The sequence below is a fragment of the Sphaerodactylus townsendi genome, linkage group LG03, assembly GCF_021028975.2.
Source record: "Sphaerodactylus townsendi isolate TG3544 linkage group LG03, MPM_Stown_v2.3, whole genome shotgun sequence".
In the NCBI taxonomy this organism is placed as follows: Eukaryota; Metazoa; Chordata; class Lepidosauria; order Squamata; family Sphaerodactylidae; genus Sphaerodactylus; species Sphaerodactylus townsendi.
The window spans coordinates 1,238,262-1,256,059 of NC_059427.1; the positions used below are offsets into that span (position 1 = coordinate 1,238,262).

The 17,798-nt window shown below is 49.3% G+C and overlaps 2 protein-coding genes across 3 annotated transcripts in view; one reads left to right on the forward strand and one right to left on the reverse strand.

The window, feature by feature from the left end:
* LOC125428777 (zinc finger protein OZF-like) overlaps window positions 1–7,322 on the forward strand; it is a 798,123-nt gene extending 790,801 nt beyond the window's left edge. Inside the window, exons 1-2 of one of the 2 annotated variants that reach the window (XM_048489414.1) lie at window positions 3,870–3,932; window positions 6,161–7,322. In XM_048489414.1, the coding sequence (XP_048345371.1) occupies window positions 3,884–3,932; window positions 6,161–7,152 (1,041 nt within the window). In that variant the 5' untranslated portion in view covers window positions 3,870–3,883 and the 3' untranslated portion in view covers window positions 7,153–7,322. Of the gene's footprint in view, window positions 1–3,869; window positions 3,933–6,160 lie in introns of those variants that run through there. The other variant, XM_048489413.1, reaches the window with a different exon arrangement.
* Window positions 1–17,798, reverse strand: part of LOC125428596 (zinc finger protein 345-like) — a 320,997-nt gene that overhangs the window by 143,992 nt on the left and 159,207 nt on the right. The window lies entirely within an intron of this gene.

Genomic DNA, 17,798 nt, shown 5'->3' on the forward strand with positions numbered 1-17,798 from the left:
TTGCAGGTGACCCAACAGAAGGGGAAGGAGATGGAAGGGCAGAGCCCAGAAAGACCAGAGCCTGGTGAGAGAGCAAGGGGAAGCCCCCCTGCCATCCCAGCTGGGAGTGGTGCCGCATTTTGGGAGAGAGCCATGCCAGAGGTCTGGGATCGGGAGCCCCTGGACTCGGAAGTACTTTGCCGACGCTTCCGGCAGTTCCACTACCGTGATACCGACGGGCCCCAAGAGGTTTGCACCCAGCTCCATGGACTTTGCAGTCGCTGGCTGAAGCCGGAGAGAAACTCCAAGAAGCAGATCCTGGACCTGGTGATCCTGGAGCAGTTCCTGCCCCACGAAATGCAGGGCTGGGTCAGGGGATGTGGGCCAGAGAGCAGCTCCCAAGCGGTGGCCCTGGCCGAGGGTTTCCTCCTGAGTCAGGCCGAGGAGAAGAGGCAGGCAGAACAGGTGAGGGCTTCTCTTTCCAGCCACGTCCAGTTCAAGCAATGATATCTCACCTTCTCCAAAAGCTTCCCTGCCTGATATTTGTCCAAGTGTAAAACGTCTAAATGGGAGATTTAACAATGTTCATCAGCAGCCACTCCCTCCAGGGGACTTCCTGTTCCTCCAGATAATTCACCATTGGTGGAAGAAAACCCTGCCACGTCTGCTCACGGAAAGGTCCAGGGTTTGGCAGACATCCAGGGCAGGATCCGTTCCTTGGTGTGGTGCTTAAGAGCGGTGGACTGTAATCTGGAGAACTGGGGTTGATTCCCCACTCCTCCACATGACGCTTGCTGGGTGATCTTGGGCCTGTCACAGTTCTCTCAGGACTCTCTCAGCCCCACCTGCCTGACCAGAAGTCTGTTGTGAGGAGAGGAAGGGAAAGAAGTTTGAGACTCATTACAGTTGGGAACAAGCAGGGTGTAAATCCAAACTCTTCTTCTTCTGCTCCATCTCTTGTTGCTGTTTCTGCTGTTTCAGAGGTGGGGTCCATCCGAGAAGATGGAAGCTGAGTTGGAAAGAGCTCCGCTGGAGGAAGGGCAGCCGGGCCAGGGCCAGGAATGTGCCCCAGATGTTCTCTCACCTGGTAAGGACTCTCTGTGCCTGGGTGGGATTGGGGCACCCGGTTGTCTGGATGGGAAGAGAATTACGGTCAGAAAAAAACATGAAATGCTTCTTCATCCAAATTATGGCGTTCAGTGTTCTTAGAGGACAGGGAAACTGGGGAAATATGTTTGTGCTCATGCTGCAGATACTCTTTGATATTACACACAGTTTCCAAATTTATTTTTTTTTAGAAGCAAGCCTTTATTGGCATAGACAGCAGTACAACAATAATAAAAACAGATTAAAAAGCATATACAATACAGGATATACATGTTAGGACGAAGGAAATCTACTGGCATTTAGTAATTTCCAGGAGAAAGTCTGCCACTATCATACAGAGAGAAGGATCAGGGTTGTCCAACAGGTAGTGTAATCTAATTAAATCGGGAAGATCGGGTAAATGTAAAGGAGTGAGATTCACATACTTGGATCTGATTTCCTTGAATCTGAGACAGTGTAGTAATTGGTGGGCCAGAGATTCAACTGAGCCATCGTTACATGGGCACAATCTTTTAGTCTTTTCTTGCTTATTAAATCTGCCATGTAACAAGGCAGAAGGCATAACATTAAACCTGGCGAGCATTATGGCTCTCCTTTGAACAGGGTTTATTAAGCAATACAGGTAGTGTGCCAAGTGGCCCCGTTCAAATGGGAGAGAAAAATACAGGGGGGAGCACGTTTTCTTGGCTGCGGTGATTAGGGTAGATATCATGAAAGCAAGCCTGGGAGAGCCAATGCTTGTTTCATTAAAACCTGGGTTCTTTTCTCCAATAACTCCAACCAGCTGAGGTCTCAACGATTTTTATTGAAAAACAGAAATAAAAGAAATAAAACTTAGATGCAGTTAAGGGATTGCTTAGGTGGTCATATCCCTTTTGGTTCTTTGTCCCCATTCCGGGAACCCATGGCCCAGAGATCCTTCTCTGACCACGTCTCAAGATGGAATTCCTAAAACCTTTGTTTTCCCTTTCCCAGGAAAACTCTGTTCAGGCCATTAGGTAACTTAGGCCTTTGAAGTTTCATCCTGGCACCTCTGCATAGTTTCCTGTCCTCCCTCCAGGAGATCAAAAGGCAAAGATGCTTTTCACAGTCATATGTGACTTTGCTAGTTTTACAGTACTGTTCCATCACACGCCCCCTTTTGGGATGAAGTCTGTAAACTCCATGTTCACATACTTCAGCTTCCTAATAATACTGGTTGCATAATATCACATGTTTCTAGCTAATACATAGTTCAGCTAACTATTTTCCATCACAGTAGAGAACTCTCTATCCAGTAGTTGACCTTTTAATTTCCTATAAGGTTCTGAATAGGACAAAGGGCAAAGTGAATCCCCTGACAGTACAATAGAGGCAATTTTTTCTTCAATTATGGAAAACCAGGGGTTGGAATGGGTGTCAGAGAGCAGACGGTGGACCAGGGAAGTACAGTCCGAGAGAAAATGAATTCACAGCCAGAATCTAAAAGTCCTCAGTCAAGCGGCTGATTCCAAGGAGTTTTGACCTAACTCCAGACAAAGGGCTGCATAGGGCACGCAATTTGGGAGTCCAGTTTTCTTGTGAAAAAATTTGGATTGAAGAGAAGTTCTCTCGGCACAGAGTCAAAGGCAGCCTTTAAATCAATAAAGGCAGCGTAGAGTTTGTTATCTGCATTGATTGAGTATTTACTGGCTAGGTGTAATAGCACCAAGGCGTGGTCCAGAGGAGATTTCCCCTTGCGAAAGCCTATTTGTTCAGCCCACACTGCACCAGAGTAGGAAAGCCACAGCTGAAGTTTCTTCAGTAGCAATTTGGCATAAATCTTCCCTATCACTGAGAGGAGCTGATGGGGCGGAAGTTGGCAGGCTCTGAGTGGCTTCCTTTTTTATGGATGGGAAACACAGTCGCAGACAGCCAAGTCTTGGGTAGGATACCTGAGCTGTTTACTTGGGTAAAAAGAGTGGCCAGGATAGGGGCCCACCAATCGGTATGAAATTTCAGAATCTCTGGAATTATAGAATCAGGGCCAGGGGCTTTCCTTCCTTTGAGGTCCTCTAACAGCTCAACTCACAGTTTCCAAATGTGCTCAGTTTTGGTCTGGTTTTTTGGCCAGCGAGGTGCCAGGCGACATCATTTTAGCCTGCCTGTTTCTCTCCCACCTGCCTGGCTGGGCCTTTGGTCTGATCTAGCAGAGATGCTCTCACATTTTTCAGCTCCAGTGTTCATGGGACAGATAAGGTTTCAAGTAACACAGAACTCTGAAACGAGTCAGTGGCCTTTACAGGTCCCTGAGGCTCATGGGCAACTTTTGCTCCTCTTTCTCCCCTCTGGCCACTCACTGGAAAGTGTTTCGGTTCTTTTTGAGTGTCCCTCTGGGAAGATTTCGCAGCCCGTGGAATGAAGGAGCATAAAGCAGGATTCACGGGAGCAGAGAGGACAGGAAATGGAGACTGATGCTCTTTCTTCCCCTTTCCCCTCCCTCGCAGGCAGTGAAGAGACACTCTTGATCCGCCCTCTTTGCAGAGACACATGGTGCCCAGCTGCAGCCCCTCGAGTCCAGGTAGGGGAGATGTATAAGTAGGACAGCCTGGGTCCCCCCTCCTTTCTCAGGGGTTCTTTCCTCCTGCAGTTGGTGCTGGGGGGGACCCCACAAACTGAGCCCTCCGTCCTGCACCCTCCCTGAATGCCATCTCTGCCTGGCATGACCCCTCATGAGGGAATCTGCTCTTTCTTTCAGCCTCCGATTTCCTTTGGGGAGGTGGCCGTGTATTTCACCGAGGCAGAGTGGGCGTTGCTGGATCCACACCAAAGAGCTTCTATGCGAGTGACGCTATGCTGGCAGAACTACTGGAGCGTGGCGTCTCTGGGTAAGCAGCTCTCAGAGGTGCCCTCAGAGGTACCCATTGCAGGCTTTTCGGATGAGGCGGGAGTCAAAATCTTGAATATTGATACTGCAAGTTGAGGCTCATACTCGGGCCGTTTGCTTCCTTGCGGAGGCCTCGAGGTGGCAGGAAGGCAGCAAAAGCGAGATTCAGCCTGGCTGGGTGGGGGGACCAAAGGCTCCTGGGTTCCCTGAGGCAGCTGAGCCAGAGAGCCAATGCAGGACTGAGAGGCCCCCAGGAAGACTCTGGAAGGGGCCCCACCCTCGTTTCTCCGTTGACACCCATTGGAACACTCCTGTCCTCCCAAGGAGAGTGATCTCCTCTGACTGTGATCTGGAGAGCCAGCCGGGTGCAGCGCTTGAGAGTGGCAGACTCTGATCTGGAGGCAAAGGTCTGACTGCTCCTCCATCTGGAAGCCTGCTGGGTGATCTCCCTTGGGCCAGTCACCGTTCTCCCAGAACTCTCTCAGCCCCACCTGCCTCACAAGGTGCCTCTTGTGCGGAGAGGAAAGGGATGGGATTGGTGAGTTCCATTGAGGATCTTTAGGGAAGAGAACTGTGGTGCCCAAAAGCCTTCTCTTCTGCTTCCTCTTCCATTTAACCATCAACAGCAGAGGCTCAAAGGAGCTACGTGACCAGTCAAGTGTGAACGGAGGGGGAAGGGTTCTTTCAACCCCCTAGAAGTCCACAAGTGGAGTTTGGGGAGGGGCAGGCTGAATACAAAAGCTTCCTCACTGGGAGCCATTGGTGGCTGTAAGGTGTGACCAGCATCCTCTTTGCGGGGTGGGGGAAGAAGTTCCGAGAAAGAACCCCCCCCCCCCCCGGGAATGAGCAGTGTCTGACTGGCATAAACAGAACAACAACAGCAAAACTCCCAGCAAAATATAGGCTTTTAAAAGCAATAAAAGACATCAGTTAAATACAGATTGTTACTGACTCTGAATTATCTCCATAACAAAGCTTGCAACCTCTTCACAAAATGCAGAATGAGAGTTGTTCAGCAAGAGAAATAGTCTGATCAAATCTGTTAACTTAGGTTAGAAGAGTGGTTATAAATTGACATATTTAGATCTAATTTTGGCAAATCTCGTGCAGTATAATAGCTGGTGAGCCAGTGTTTCAACTTGGTTGGTATTACAACTACTACAACTGCTACTACTACTACTAATAATAGTAATAGTAATGATAATAATAACAATTGCAAGCATTCCCCAATGCACATTACTTCAATCCTCGCACCCCATCTTCCACAATCCCCCTTCCAACCATCGCTACACCGCCCCAGCCACGTCAATGCGACACCACACAACACTACATGACCTTTTAGATTTCTCTAGGTTGTTAAAGCTGCCATTTAGTAAGACAGACAGCCTGACATTAAATCTAGCAATTGTGAAAGCTCTCCTTGTGCGGAGGTTAGTTAGAAAATATAAGTGATGGGCCATGCGACCCTGCTCAAATGGAATTAGAAATTGTGTAGGAGAGCAAGTTTGTTTAGCTGCCTGATATAATTCTGCAAATTCCCAATCTAAGAGCCGACATTTTAATAGTTTGTACGCTTCTGAACAAGAGAGAGAATAGAGTGATTCAGGAGGCAATCCAATAGATACAATTTTCCTTTCAATCAGAGAAAACCAGGGATTAATCTGTGTGTCCCAAAGTATTAAGGAAACAAGGGAATGATCAGATTGTAGATAATGAAGCCGCAGCCAAAATCTAAAGGTTGTCAGCCAGGCTTTAATTTCCAAAGAATTTTGCCCAAGTTCCAAACATAGGGCTGCATAGGGGACACAGTTCAGTAGTCACATAATTTTGTGGAAAAATTTGGATTGTAGGGAATTCAATGAATGGTTGACAGCCTGTATCCAGATTGGAACCCCACAAAGTAGGTGGAATTCAGTCTTTGCATTAAAAATCTTTAATGCAGCCGGAATAAAAGAATATCCTCTGCTGTAGCAAAAGTGGATGATTCCAGAAGTACTAGTTGAGGACTGAGTAAGCACCAGTGTTGGGATTCAAATAATTTAACAACTGGTTGTTTACAAGCACCATTTTAACAACTGGTTCTGCCAAAGTGGTGTGAACCTGCTGAATCCCACCACTGGTGATCACTGCCTTTTTATGGGGGATTCATGAAAGATTGTTTGAAAGAAAGGCCAAGGTATTTAAAACTATTCTTACCTAGATGATAACTGGACCTTTCTCCTCCCACAGCACACGCCAGGGAGATGGTTGGGGGGCTACAGGGGTTCTCTGTGGAAGAAGGCAAGGATGAAGATTCCAAAGAAAACTTCCGGGGCAGAGGTGGACCACAGAGTCAAGAGGGAAGTCATGCAGACCAGAGAAAGGATACACCCATTCTGTCCACTGGCGGAGGCTTCAGTGAAATCCCAGTCCAAGAAGTAAGGTCAACAAAAAGAAGAAGGAACGAAGGCTTCCACGCTGACCAGAGAATCAACTCCAGGAAAAACAGCAGTGAAAGTGTACCCTTTGAGATCCATTTGCAAATGCACAGAGTAAAGAAGAGCCATAAATGCTTGAATTGTGGAAAGAGGTTCCTTTGCAGAGCAGAGCTGCTTAGACATCAGAGAACACATAATCAAGAGACAACTTACAGCTGCTCTGACTGTAGCAAGAGCTTCTCACAAAGATCAGACCTTTTTCAGCACCAAAGGACGCATTCAGAAGAAAAGCCATTAATCTGCGTAGAGACACAAATGACCTTCTCTGGGAGAAGAAAGGGTAATGATGTACACATTCCAAAGCATGGCACAATAAGGGCACATAAATGCTTTAGGTGCAGAAAGTTCTTCAGCTACAGATCACAGCTCCTTGTGCACCAAAGAACCCACACGGGAGAGAAACCTTTTGAATGCAGAGAATGTGGAAAGAGATTCACACGTAGTACTACTCTCAAACAGCATCAAATAATTCACACAAAGGAGAGACCTTTTGAATGTTCTGTGTGTTTAAAGAGATTCAGTCAAAGTAGCCATCTCTATGTGCATCAAAGAATCCACATGAAGGAGCGGCCTTTCGAATGCCTAGAGTGTGGAAAGAGATTCAGTCACAATAGCACTCTGTGTGTGCATCAAAGAACTCACACAAAGGAGAGACCTTTTGAATGCTCAGAGTGTGGAAAGAGATTCAGTCGCAGTGCCCATCTTCAACAGCATCAAAGATCTCACACCAAGACAGAGGTATAGCTGGGCCACACTGCGCCTGATGCGCAATGTGTTTTTTCCAGCCCTCCACGAACCCCCCGCGGCACACACCACCACCCTTCCCACACTTACCTAAATTCCTTTTTTATTTCTAGTACTTTTTGTGGCTGAAAAAAGCAGCCCCTTCACAGTTCAGGGAAAAAACTGCCTGACGAACTATACTTCCCAGGTGACCTCCAAGGTCTCCTGGGAACTGTCCTCAGGCATTTTTTCCCCTGAACTGTAACTAGGTCGCTTTTTTCAACCTCAAAAAGTACTAAAAAAGAAAAGGAATGTAGGTAAGTGGGAAGGGGTATGTGGGTGGGGTGCCGCGGGGGGTCGTGGGGAGGGGCCAGGGGTGATTTTGCACCCCCCAGGTGTGCGCCCAGTGCACGACGCACCCCCCCCCATCCCCTCGGCCCTCTGCCACTGCACCAAGAAGAGACCTTTTGAATGCTCGGAATGTGGAGTTTTCTTCGGAGTGACACTCTTCAAGAGCATTAAGGAACTCACACAAAGGAGAGGCCTTTTGAATGCTCAGAGTGTGGAAAGAGATTTCTTTGGAGTGACACACTTAGACAGCATCAAAGAACTTGCACAAAGTAGAGACCTTTTGAATGCTCAGACTGGCAAGGGATTCAATTGGAGGGGCAGACCAAAAGCATCAAAGAACCCGCACAGAGGAGGAAGTTTCGGAATGCTCATTGCAAGACCCCTGTCCACTCTCTGATGAGACACCCCAGTTTGTTTCCCAAACTTCTCTAAGTTGTTTTTAAGGGCAACCCTTGGAAACCCGGAAGTTCAATTGGTGAATCTTTGTGATATTTTTGAGAGAGTACATTTGTCTGCTTTGTCCAGAGCACATTGCCATCATGAAGGCAGGATTTCACTAGTGCACAGATACAACCTTATCTCTACTTTAAGAGTTGTTTTTTCAAAGCAATATGAGGCCAAAGGCTTTCACAGCCGGAATCACTGGGGTGCTATATGGTTTCTGGGCTCTATGGCCGTGTTCTAGCAGCAGTCTGTCCTGACGTCAGGACCCCTTTGAAATGATCTCGAGGTCAATCAGTGAAGCCCGTTTCCTTTCCTAGAGGAGGTCAGCAGGGGCCCATAGAGCCTTCAGGGAGTGGGTGCGATTCCCATTCAGCAAGCATATAAGGGACCGATGCAGCAGGCCCTGGAAAAGACAGCATAGGGGTATAGCTGACAGGCCGACAAGAAGTGGCGGTGATATACGGTGGGGGATTGGATGTACTTGTCCACCAAGAACTTGCGGGGGCTGTAGAGGTGTAGGAAACTGGGGAAGAGGTACATATGTCCCTTCCAGATACTCAGAGTGATAAATGGCGTGACAGCCGAGTCTGATTGCCAAAACTTGAAGTCTGTGCATCCGTGTTTCGTGAAACCTTCTCTCAAGAAGGCACACCCCCCCCCTCAGACTGACAAGGCACCCTCAGCCAGCCACACCGGCTCCGATAACAGTGCCGGGGGAGGCGCACCATGAGGTGGAGGAGGTTTTAGACTCCCGGGTGCACCGTGGGCGGCTGCAGTATCTGATCGCATGGACTCATTTCCCAGTTGGGGACAACGAGTGTGTTGATTCCAAACATGTTCAAGCCCCTCACTTGGTGAAAGCATTCCACCGGGCTTACCCCGATCGCCCAGGAGGAGGGGGGAGGTCTTAAGGGGGGCAGAATGTCAGGTCCAAACCTGCCAATGCCCAGATGTCTTGCTGTGTAAGAAGTGCAAATGTTTCCTGTAAATGCTTTCCTGTTTCCCTCTCCCCTCCCTGGCAATCCCCTGGCGCCAGCCCTCCTGCGGGAAAGTGCGAACGTTCCCAGGTTTCTTGAAGCTCTGTAGTGCAAATGTTATACACTTGGTGAAACACATTTGGTGGGAATCAAATGGGGGGGGGGGGGAATTGAAGGATATAATCTCTGGATCTAAGCGGGGGAGCTTAGATTCAGCTTTCTTTGGTACTGTACGCGTTGTAGAAATAAACTGCTTTAGGACTTGCCTACGGTCTCTGTTATTTCCACGTTTGAGGAAAGCCTGACAAGGCATTAGAGCAGGAACAGAGCTTCCCTTCCCCTTCATGGGGAGTCAGAACAAACTCCTCTAAATAAGATCTGGGAGACGAAGAGAGATCTGGCGTGCAATGTCGTTCAGCTGCAGTCTCTCAAGCTCATTAACTCCAATGCAATGCAAGTGGGGGCCTGCAAAATTTGTGTGTGTGGGGGGGGATCCCATCTCCTCATTGCAGTTCTAAGCCTCCTCTTCCTGCCCCCCCCAGCCCCAATCACTCATAGACAGACAGGTGGGGGTTGGAGGCAACCACAAACTCTAGGTGCGTTTTCTGCACGTGGACAGAGAATACATTTTTTAAAATTAGGGGGATTTTTAACCCCCCCCCCTTTAATTTCAGATCTATGTCGCCAGGGTTCTGCTGGGTTACATTTGCATTGCAGCATTTGTGAATCTCTGCTTGCAGCTCCTGTATTTGTGGCCCAGGCCCTAAGCAGGGGACTCTTCAGAAGGGCAGGGCTGGAAACTGAGAGGGGACCTCAGAGGCCATCTAGTCCCTGGGGTCGGGGCAGGAGTAGGCAGCTTGTGGCGTTTTCTCAGAAGAGCCCTTCTGCCCTTCTTGGCCCCCTCTGCATATCCCAAACTCTCTAGAAAAGCTTTGGAGCTTTCGGGGGGGGGGGGCTTTCCTCCGCCATCCTTCCCATCAGCCTGACTTGGGGGGGGCAGGTGTGGCCCCCCAAGGCCAAATGTTTCTTTCTTCCTCCACTGGAAGGACAGCTCGGGGCTCGAAATGGGCATCCGGGGTCAGGGGGGCTGTGGGGTCCAGGCGGCCAAGAACGAGTGGGGATGGAGACATTGACAAATGAATGTCCCTCCAGTACTTTGCAGTGGGGCTGAGCGTAGGGCTTCACTCCAGGGAACCCAGGAAGGGGTGTGGGTGGGGGGGGGTGTCAATTAGATGTCCTCCTGTTGGGACCTTCACTGGACACTTGCCAGAACCTTCTCAGAGGGGTTTGGGTGGCTCAGGGGATCCACAAAGTCTGAGCCAGAGTCACCAGGAATAATAATAATAATAATAATACCACAAATATATGTATTGTACTAAAAGCTTCTAGGAAGCTGAGGGAGGGGAGCACCATTGAGGCTGCCCTTCGAGGTGAGCGATATAATCCCTCTGGATCTGGAGGGAGCTTAGATTCAGCATGGTACTATGCAGTTGTAGAAATAAACTGCTTTAGGACTTGCCTACGGTCTCTGTTATTTCCACGTTTGAGAGCCTGACAAGACGTGGGGCGCAGGAACAGGCTTCCTTCCCCTTCATGGGGAGTCAGAACAAATAAATAAGATCTGGGGGTGAAAAGAGATCTGGCCGTGCAATCGTTCAGCTGCAGTCTCTCAAGCTCATTAACTCCAATGCAATGCAAGTGGGGGCCTGCAAAATTTGTGTGTGTGGGGGGGGATCCCATCTCCTCATTGCAGTTCTAAGCCTCCTCTTCCTGCCCCGCAATCACTCATAGATTGAACAGGTGGGGGTTGGGAGGCAACCCTAAACTCTAGAGTGGATTTTCTGCGTGGACCCAGAGAATACATTTTTTAAAATTAGGGGGATTTTTAACCCCCCCCCTTTAATTTCAGATCTACGTCACCAGGGTTCTGCTGGGTTACATTTGCATTGCAGCATTTGTGAATCTCTGCTTGCAGCTCCTGTATTTGTGGCCCAGGCCCTAAGCAGGGGACTCTTCAGAAGGGCAGGGCTGGAAACTGAGAGGGCACCTCAGAGGCCATCTAGTCCTGTGTTTCCAGCCATGAGCGGGCAGCACTGAGCGAACTCAGAGACAAGAGGCCTGCAAGGCAGAGGTCCTTTATTGTGATTTCAAGCTCCTTCCAGGCAAGGACCGCCCTGGCCAGAGCAAAACTCAGACTTCTTATACAGTAGATCAACGGGGGGGGAAGGGGGCAGCTCCCAACAACACAATACAACAAAAAGGAAAACATTAGAAACACAGGGGTGCTGTGTGGTTTCCGGGTTGTATGGCCGTGTTCTAGCAGCATTCTCCTGACGTTTCGGCTGACGTTTTGTATCTTCATTGTTACTCCCAGGCTACAGACTTCTTTGTGATTCACATGCCGGGCTACTCTATTCAGAGGGCCTCACCTTTTGACCTCACAGTATATATATTCCACTTGCTTTCCATTCCTACTATCAAGGTCCTCTGAAGATGCAGCCACAGATGCAGAAACGTCAGGAAAGAGATGCTGCTAGAACACGACCATACAGCCGGAAACCACACAGCACCCCAAGTGATTCCGGCCCGTGAAAGCCTTCCGACAATACATTATTAGAGAAACACAGCTATAGTCCCTTAGAGTTTTGTGAAGAGGAGCCGTTGAAATAAGTCCAGAAGGAGGCGCTGCAAAGTTGCATCCTCTCTGCCTGGGAATGCCTTGAGATGTGTACAAAAGGAAGTTCAAATGGTCCAAGGGGACCACTTCTTTATTATCTTTATTTTGTAAATCTAAAAGGTCTTTGGTTGGAGTTGATAAGTCTGCCTGCCAGACAAGCTGTGGGAGGGTGTGGGCTCATTTGCACATTCTGGCTTGCTTCTAGGAACGCTGTTTAAACTGGGAAAAGCTAACATAGCATTAAGGAATCTATACAATAAACGCAAAACAAAAAGGACTAAATGAGTAATTTTCTTCCTCACCACTCAGCATATTGGGGGGGGGGGGGAGTTTTGCATATAAGGAGAAGGAAACTATGATTCTCTTGGGAAACCGAGGTAGCTTCTGGCAGGGAGGTCCCTTCCCCCCAGCAGAGAAAGTCAATGTGAGGATTAAAAGAGTCTGAATTCCTAGACTGGCTTCAACAGAGAGGATCACCTGACCTCCATTTGTTGGGGGCGGGGAGGCAGGGGAGAGCTTCTTGGAAACAGGTGAGTGATACAAGCAGATTTCCTTTGCCAAACATCTCCTTTGTTTGGAGAGGGGGAGAGTGGGGGGATGGGCTGGGTGCATTTGGGGTGCTGCAAAGAGCCCTGCAGGATTCACCCCCTCCAGACCCCCCCCCCCAGGGAAGCAGGCCTATAAGCCAAGCATGGTGAACCAGGGGCTCCTGTGCAGACCCTCCCCGCCCTTCGAGGGGCTGATCTCTCGCGGCCTTCTGCCCTTCTTGGCCCCCCTCTGCATACCCCAAACTCTCTAGAAAAGCTTTGGGGGGGCTTTCTGTAGGGGTTCTCCTCCATATCCCTTCCCATCCAGCCTGACTTGGGGGGAGGGCAGGTGTGGCCCCAAGGCCAAGGTTTCTTTCTTCCTCAGTGGAAGAGACAGCTGGGGAGCTCGAGATGGACACATCCGAGTCAGGGGCTGTGGGGATGGGGAACGTGACAACTGAATGTCCCTCTAGTATTTTGCAGGGGGGCTGAGCGTGGGGGAGTTCACTCCAGGGAAGCTAGGAAAGGTAAGGGTGTGTGTGGGGGGTATCAGTGGAGTAATGTCCTCTTTGGGACCTTCAAACTATTCCCCCCCACCCCCACCCCCTTCAGAGACCTTCTGGAGGAGTTTGGTGGCGCTCAGGGGGATCCACAAAGTCTGAGCCAAAGACACCAGGAATAATAATAATAATAATAATAATAATAATAATAATAATAATAATAATAATAACAACAACAACAACAACAACAACAACAACAACACAAATATATGTATTTATTGGCACTAAAGTGCTTCTGGAAAGCGGGGAGGACACCATAGAGCTGCCCTTCCAGAGGAATTTAATATGGGGGGGGGGGGGTTTACAGGGGGATTCCTCCAGATTTGGGGACAGATGTGACGTCACAAAACCTGGCCAGGTAGCTGATCTCTGAATCCGAGGGGTCCCGCAGGGCTGCCAACCTCCAGGTAGGGCCTGGAGACCACAACTATCCTGGAGGAAGCGTCAAAGACCCCCCAGATCTCAGAAATGCCCCCCGCAGTAGCGTGTTAGGGGAGGTCGGGGCTGATTGCCCCCCCTCCCTTCCCATTGGAGTCCCAGGAGTCCCACATGCCTCCTCCTCTGCACCCACTTGATGCTTTCTTGAGGGCACCATGCAGGAAGGAAGCCATAGAGCCCCGAGGATCCCAGAAGGGGAGGCGGGGGGAGGCCATCTCCTCCCTCTTAGGCTGAGGCAGCCCCTCCCCAACTGGGTCAGTCTGGAAGTTGGGGAAACAGTTGCAGAGACTGGGCAATATTAGGGGTGCCAGAGGCAGGGGCAGTAGGTATAAATTTTTTTATGGAGGGTTGGGGTGGGGCCCCACCCACCCGCCTCTAGGGCATGGCCACGCCTCCCAAGCCCGCCCCTGGCCTGGCTTATAAAGCAGCTCTCGAGGTTGGGGCTGGCAGACTCCCCTGCCCCTCCCTCTGGGCAGAGGCATAGAGGGAAAATGGAGCCACAATTACCCTGGTCTGAGTTTTCGCCCCCCCACCGGGCAGCTGCTGTGATGGAATCACCCAAGCAGCATCACTTTCCAATGGTGTTTAAACTAGAGAGCCCAAATTCTCCTTTAAATCCACCTTAAAGGAGGAGAATCTGGGGTCCCTAGTCAAGCTAACATTGAAAGTGATGTTGAAAATACCTCCGACCCTGAAACAGCATCACTTTCAATGTGGTAGTGGTTAAGAGCAGGTGCATTCCAATCCTGGAGGAACAGGGTTTGATTCCCTGCTCTGCCACTTGAGCTGGAGGCTTATCTGGGGAATTCAGATTAGCCTGTGCACTCCCACACCGCCAGCTGGGTGACCTTGGGCTAGTCACACAGCTTTTTTGGGAGCTCTCTCAGCCCCACCCACCTCACAGGGGTGTTTGTTGGCCGAGGGAGCAAGGGCAGATTGTAAAGCCCTTTGGGTCTCCTACAGGAGAGAGGGATATAATCCAAACTCTTCTTCTTCTAAACTGAGGACCTCAGATTCTCCTTTAAATCCATGCCAAGAGGGGTGGATTTAAAGAAGAATCTAGGAAATTTAAGGGGTGCCTGCTTTCAGGGGTGCAATGAGACAAGCTAGGCTCAGAGCTTTCAGGGTATCCTTAGGAGTCTCTCCTAGTATTACCACCCAGGTTTATTGAAGTTTGGTTCAGGGGCCAAAGTTATCGACCCTCCAAGGTGTAGCCCCATTTTCTATTAGCTCCCATTGGGAAGCAATGGAGGATGGGGCACCTGAGGAGTCCATGGCACTGCACCCCTAGACAACCTCCTGGCACCAGGTAGCATCACCAGGAGAGTCCCCAAACAATCCTGAAAGTTTGGTGCTGCTAGCCCAAACAATGCGCCCCTACAGGCCAACAACCAAAAGCACTAAAATGTTTAAAAACCCACAAACGGGTGGGCGGAGCTTCGGACATGAATGGGGGGGTTCGAACCCGAGGAAAAAAAAACCTTACCTACGTCCATGGCCAGAGGATGACCCACTGCAAAGCCTGGGGGTCTGCTGGGCAGAGCTGGGGAGGAGTTTGGACCAGTCCTCTCTCTTGGCGAGAGGGAAGGGGGAGGGGTTGCTTGGGGCAGACCTCCCCCCAGCAGCTGCCGCTGCTCTCCAAGGGCTTCAGGAGGCTGGTGGAGAGGGAGGAAGGCCTGGGCGGGAGGGGGGTGGGCGGTGTACCACATAAACATAAAAATAAATAAATTATTAAAACTTTTAAAACAGCGATAACAATGGCAGTAATAATAGCAGTATGATCAGTGGGATCTGGTTTCATCTCAGTCAAGGAGTCTGAGCTATTCTTGGTTTATTGTTAAAAGACTATTTATTTGTTAGAAATTTTGAGTTTTGTATATTATCATTTGTAAGAACTGATATTTGATTACATTCAGAATATATTACACTTTAGGAATGATTGTAACATTTTTCTTTACAAATATAAACTTGGAGACTAGTCCTTTTTCAATATAATTTCCTTAGAGCCGTCTTTAGCGTTGGTGCAGAGTGGTTTTGTGTGAGTGGCAGAAGCGAGGCTTGGAAATGCCTGGAATCACAGTGGATTTGTCATGTAAGAAATGGCTCCTGTGAGAGGTGGACTCTGTGCTTTTATGCGCTGCTCTCCACGGGCGGCACTCCTTGAACTCCACAGGAACTTCCCAATCTGAAATTTGCAACCTTGTGCATTCGGCAAGGTTTCCCACACACACACACACACACTTCTCCAGCAACCCTTGTGCCTTGATTCCACCACAAACCACACCCTGATGCAATCCCGCTCTGTGCCTGCATAAGATGCCCCACTGCCCTACACAACAGGAGACCCCTGTGCCCCTGGGTGGACATGTCTCCTGGCCCACTTAGTAGCCATCAGAAGCCCCTAAAACACCCTGACCTGAAATGACATCTTTAAAGAGCCAGAGACAGATAAATATCCCAAAGGACCGAACAGGCGTATCTCAAAAAGCCTGGTATGTAGCACAGTGAAATATTAGGAACTGCACTTTTGCTCTGATCCTCCGTGAGTCCTGATTCTCTTTTCCTTCTGGATATGGCTGTCCGCCCCCCACCTCCCTCTCTCCTCCCCAGACAGAAGCTTCTGTTCAAGGCTAAATGGGTGACGGCATCATTCCAATATTGCAGGTGACCCAACAGAAGGGGAAGGAGATGGAAGAGCAGAGCCCAGAAAGACCAGAGCCTGGTGAGAGAGCAAGGGGAAGCCCCCCTGCCATCCCAGCTGGGAGTGGTGTTGCATTCTGGGAGAGAGCCATGCCAGAGGTCTGGGATCAGGAGCCCCTGGACTCGGAAGTACTTTGCCGACGCTTCCGGCAGTTCCACTACCGTGATACCGACGGGCCCCAAGAGGTTTGCACCCAGCTCCATGGACTTTGCAGTCGCTGGCTGAAGCCGGAGAGAAACTCCAAGAAGCAGATCCTGGACCTGGTGATCCTGGAGCAGTTCCTGCCCCACGAAATGCAGGGCTGGGTCAGAGGATGTGGGCCGCAGAGCAGCTCCCAAGCGGTGGCCCTGGCCGAGGGTTTCCTCCTGAGTCAGGCCGAGGAGAAGAGGCAGGCAGAACAGGTGAGGGTTTCTCTTTTCAGCTACGTCCAGTTCAAGCAATGATATCTCACCTTCTCCAAAAGCTTCCCTGCCTGATATTTGTCCAAGTGTAAAACGTCTAAATGGGAGATTTAACAATGTTCATCAGCAGCCACTCCCTCCAGGGGACTTCCTGTTCCTCCAGATAATTCACCATTAGTTAAAGAAAACCCTGCCACGTCTGCTCACGGAAAGGTCCAGGGTTTGGCAGACATCCAGGGCAGGATCCGTTCCTTGGTGTGGTGCTTAAGAGCGGTGGACTGTAATCTGGAGAACTGGGGTTGGTTCCCCTCTCCTCCACATGACGCTTGCTGGGTGATCTTGGGCCTGTCACAGTTCTCTCAGGACTCTCTCAGCCCCACCTGCCTGACCAGAAGTCTGTTGTGAGGAGAGGAAGGGAAAGAAGTTTGAGACTCATTACAGTTGGGAACAAGCAGGGTGTAAATCCAAACTCTTCTTCTTCTGCTCCATCTCTTGTTGCTGTTTCTGCTGTTTCAGAGGTGGGGTCCATCCGAGAAGATGGAAGCTGAGTTGGAAAGAGCTCCGCTGGAGGAAGGGCAGCCGGGCCAGGGCCAGGAATGTGCCCCAGATGTTCTCTCACCTGGTAAGGACTCTCTGTGCCTGGGTGGGATTGGGGCACCCGGTTGTCTGGATGGGAAGAGAATTACGGTCAGAAAAAAACATGAAATGCTTCTTCATCCAAATTATGGCGTTCAGTGTTCTTAGAGGACAGGGAAACTGGGGAAATATGTTTGTGCTCATGCTGCAGATACTCTTTGATATTACACACAGTTTCCAAATTTATTTTTTTTTAGAAGCAAGCCTTTATTGGCATAGACAGCAGTACAACAATAATAAAAACAGATTAAAAAGCATATACAATACAGGATATACATGTTAGGACGAAGGAAATCTACTGGCATTTAGTAATTTCCAGGAGAAAGTCTGCCACTATCATACAGAGAGAAGGATCAGGGTTGTCCAACAGGTAGTGTAATCTAATTAAATCGGGAAGATCGGGTAAATGTAAAGGAGTGAGATTCACATACTTGGATATGATTTCCTTGAATCTGAGACAGTGTAGCAATTGGTGGGCCAGAGATTCAACTGAGCCATCGTTACATGGGCACAATCTTTTAGTCTTTTCTTGCGTATTAAATCTGCCATGTAACAAGGCAGAAGGCATAACATTAAACCTGGCGAGCATTATGGCTCTCCTTTGAACAGGGTTTATTAAGCAATACAGGTAGTGTGCCAAGTGGCCCCGTTCAAATGGGAGAGAAAAATACAGGGGGGAGCACGTTTTCTTGGCTGCGGTGATTAGGGTAGATATCATGAAAGCAAGCCTGGGAGAGCCAATGCTTGTTTCATTAAAACCTGGGTTCTTTTCTCCAATAACTCCAACCAGCTGAGGTCTCAACGATTTTTATTGAAAAACAGAAATAAAAGAAATAAAACTTAGATGCAGTTAAGGGATTGCTTAGGTGGTCATATCCCTTTTGGTTCTTTGTCCCCATTCCGGGAACCCATGGCCCAGAGATCCTTCTCTGACCACGTCTCAAGATGGAATTCC